This window comes from Piliocolobus tephrosceles, chromosome 5 (genome assembly GCF_002776525.5).
Source record: "Piliocolobus tephrosceles isolate RC106 chromosome 5, ASM277652v3, whole genome shotgun sequence".
NCBI classification, from domain to species: Eukaryota; Metazoa; Chordata; class Mammalia; order Primates; family Cercopithecidae; genus Piliocolobus; species Piliocolobus tephrosceles.
The window spans coordinates 135,973,709-135,977,498 of NC_045438.1; the positions used below are offsets into that span (position 1 = coordinate 135,973,709).

The 3,790-nt window shown below is 48.4% G+C and overlaps 1 protein-coding gene across 2 annotated transcripts in view; it reads left to right on the top strand.

The window, feature by feature from the left end:
• The window catches only part of TAP2 (transporter 2, ATP binding cassette subfamily B member), a 10,617-nt gene extending 7,089 nt beyond the window's left edge, over positions 1 to 3,528 (top strand). Inside the window, exons 8-12 of one of the 2 annotated variants that reach the window (XM_023194752.2) lie at positions 1,214 to 1,402; positions 1,579 to 1,752; positions 1,930 to 2,089; positions 2,454 to 2,590; positions 2,984 to 3,528. In XM_023194752.2, the coding sequence (XP_023050520.2) occupies positions 1,214 to 1,402; positions 1,579 to 1,752; positions 1,930 to 2,089; positions 2,454 to 2,590; positions 2,984 to 3,163 (840 nt within the window). In that variant the 3' untranslated portion in view covers positions 3,164 to 3,528. The remainder of the gene's footprint in view (positions 1 to 1,213; positions 1,403 to 1,578; positions 1,753 to 1,929; positions 2,090 to 2,453; positions 2,591 to 2,983) is intronic. The other variant, XM_023194753.3, reaches the window with a different exon arrangement.
• Positions 3,529 to 3,790: the final 262 nt, after the last annotated feature.

The following is a 3,790-nucleotide window of genomic DNA, read 5'->3' on the forward strand; positions in this document are numbered from 1 at the left end:
TAAGTCTATCTATATCTATCTATCTAAGTCTATCTATCTATCTATCTATCTATCTATCTATCTATCTATCTATCTAAGTCTATCTATCTATATCTATCTATCTAAGTCTATCTATCTATCTCTATCTCTCTAAGTCTATCTATCTAAGTCTATCTATCTCTATCTATCTAAGTCTATCTATATCTATCTATATTATCTATCTATCTATCTATCTATCTATCTATCTATCTATCTCCATCTGTCTATCGATATATCTATCCATCCATCCATCCATCAATCCATGTGTCTTTCTAAAAGTTTCCCTTGCACAGTTTATTTGCTGAAGAAATAGGTTGTTTGTCCTGTGGAGTTTCTTAGGGTCTGGATTTTGTTGACTGAATCCCTGTGGTGTTATATGCTCTTCTGCCTCTGTATTTCCTCTCTATTGATAGATACACCTAGAAGCTTGTGAAATTGAGGGTTTTTGTTTTTTTTTGATCTTTTTCCAGCAACAGTGCTTTTTAGGTGGTGATGCTTTCTTCCTCCAAGAGTCACACAATGTCTGGTTCTCTATTTGTGGCAACATCAGCCACCGATGAGCAGTACCTAGATCCATGACAGAATTAGGGCTGCAAAAGGGAGATACTCTATCATTCTTCATGTATTATCTGAAGTAGGTCTGTGAAGGGAGACTTCCCCTTATCTACTGTTTCATTACCCAGTGGTACAGTTTGATGAGGAAAGGCAGAGTGAGCATTTAGGTCTCTTCCTACATTTACCAGTTCTCAAAAACAGCTACTTCATCCAGGGCTTTATTTAAACATTTTCCTAGACACTTGATAAACATCTTTTTTGTGTAGAGAACTGCGCTAGGCACTCTGATGGTTACACAGGTGAGTTGGACACAGTGCCTGCATTTAAGGAGTTCCCGTCTAATCAAGCAAGACAGAACTGGGCCCAAGTAATAGGAAGCAGTAACTGAAAAGATCTGGGGCTGGAGGCAATGCTGAATGGCAGGAGAATGGACTGTATATCCTTTACATTGCAAAGTGGAACACTGGGGTATTGGTGCCGCTTTTAAATTCCATCCAAATTGTACATTTAAAGGTGGAGAATCTCTTTTGAATACGGAGGAGGAGCAGTACAATTGTGAGTGGAGTGTGTGAGGAGTTGGGACGGTGGTCTCTGGTGGAAGTGTGTTTGATTAGCTGGCTCTCCCATTCCTGTTTTCCAGACCCTGGTATACATATATGGGGATATGCTCAGCAACGTGGGAGCTGCGGACAAGGTTTTCTCCTACATGGACCGACAGCCAAATCTGCCCTCACCTGGCACACTGGCCCCCACCACTCTGCAGGGGGTTGTGAAATTCCAAGACGTCTCCTTTGCATATCCCAATCGCCCCGACAGGCCTGTGCTCAAGGTGCCTGAAAGAGGGAGGAAACCTGGACCCTTGCTCTCTGCTGCTAATGCATAATTGGACATCACAGCCTGTAGTTCATTTGCCTCTGAGAAACTGGTCTTGCCTCTGCTAGGAAGAGAAATAGAGGGACTTTGAGGGAGAAGGGGCAGGCCCTTCACTCTTTTCTGGTTTTCTAGGGGCTGACGTTCACCCTACGTCCTGGTGAGGTGACGGCGCTGGTGGGACCCAATGGGTCTGGGAAGAGCACAGTGGCTGCCCTGCTGCAGAATCTGTACCAGCCCACCGCGGGACAGGTGCTGCTGGATGGAAAGCCTGTCTCCCAATATGAACACTGCTACCTGCACAGCCAGGTGGGTGAGGAGGGAGAAGACAGGGGACAGGGGAAGGGAACATGTACAGAGAGAGGATGGGAGATCCACGGGAAGATGCACCAGGTGTTCATTCTGAGGGAGGTAGGTGGGGAGGACAAGAGGGCCCCTGCCTTGGGGGTTTATACATAGTCCTCTGTCCCTGTCCCCTCTGCACAGGTGGTTTCAGTTGGGCAGGAGCCTGTGCTGTTCTCTGGTTCTGTGAGGAACAACATTGCTTATGGGCTGCAGAGCTGCGAAGATGATAAGGTGATGGCGGCTGCCCAGGCTGCCCACGCAGATGACTTCATCCAGGAAATGGAGCATGGAATATACACAGGTATCTTCTACAAATTGTAAGCCTGCTCCTTCAGTAAAAAAGAGAAAATCAGGCTTACTCTTAGTGGTGAGAGTCGTGTCCCTGTAACTTGATGTTTGCTGTTCCTCTGCCCTTTCCTCCATTCCTATGTCTCCTTCGGCACACCCTGAATTCTTCAGCCTCCATCTTGCTCAAGAGCCTTTGTTTGCAGAGAGCAATGCAGCAGTGGTGCTCCCTCCATGGGCAGCCTCATCAGGTTTCCACCCCATGGCCCTCCTCCCACCTCCCGAGGTCCTACTGGAAGTACCTGCTATGCACTTGTCCCTCCTTGTATGTTGTCTCTGTCACTTGTATCTGAGGAAGGGAATTTCTCTGATTTCCTCAGATGTAGGGGAGAAGGGGAGCCAGCTGGCTGCGGGACAGAAACAACGTCTGGCCATTGCCCGGGCCCTTGTGCGAGACCCACGAGTCCTCATCCTGGATGAGGCCACTAGTGCCCTGGATGTGCAGTGCGAGCAGGCGGTGAGTACCGTGAGAGGGGCGGGGGACAGTGAGTACCGTGAGAGGGGCGGGGGACAGTGGGCCTGGGAGCGGGCACGCTGGGAGGATCAGCCTGTGCAGAATTGGGCAGAGGGAGGACGAAGGACCTACTAGTGGAAAGAGTCTGTGCCTTCTTGGGGTTGGGGAATGGAATCTGGTGGTGTGAAGGCAGCCCCGATTCCTCCTGGGCTCCCGTTCCTCCAGCTGTGGCAGTACAGCCAGGCGAGAAGGGCAGTCCAGGCCTTTATTTACTGCCCTTTCCTACCTTCTTTTATCTCACACCTTCTTTACCCTAAGTCCTAAGAGATGGTGCCCAGGTGGATGTGGTGTCTGTCTCATTCCTGTCTTTCTGAGGCACTGTGATCACCCCTTCAGCTGCAGGACTGGAATTCCCGTGGGGATCGCACGGTGCTGGTGATCGCTCACAGGCTGCAGACAGTTCAGAGCGCCCACCAGATCCTGGTGCTCCAGGAGGGCGAGCTGCAGAAGCTTGCCCAGCTCCAAGAGGGGCAGGACTTCTATTCCCGCCTGGTGCAGCAGCGGCTGATGGACTGAGGCCCCAGGGATACTGGGCCGTCTTCTCAGGGGTGTCTCCAGGACCCAGAGCTGTTCCTGCTTTGAGTTTCCCAGAGCTGTGCGGCCAGATAGTTGTTCCTGAATTGCAGGCACGATGGAGATTTAAACCCTGTGTTCTTTTGGTGGGATGGAGGGGTGGGGTGGGGTTGGGTGGGGGCTGTCTGTGTCCAGGAAACTTAATTCCTTGGTGACTAGAGCTTTGCCTGGTGATGAGGAGTATTTTGTGGCATAATAAATATATTTTAAAATATTTTCCTTCTTATATGAACTGTATACATTCATATAGAAAATTTAGACAATATAAAAAAGTACAAAGAAGAAAAGCAAAAGTACCCGTTGTGTCACTTCCCGGAGATAACCATAGTTACTATTTTGCTGCCTGTCCCATCAGTTGTTTATCTGTTTCTTGAGATAGAAATTAACAAAAAATGACATAAATATTGATGAGATTGCCTTTCTATATCCTTCCCTGTTCCCACCAGCGTCTGCTATTTTGAAGAAGCTAGGGTATGGAGGGAGACAGAACAGTTCCCTGATTAACGGTATTAATAAGACATTGGTAACAGCTACCATTGATAGAGTTTTGATGTGAGTAGGAACTGTGCT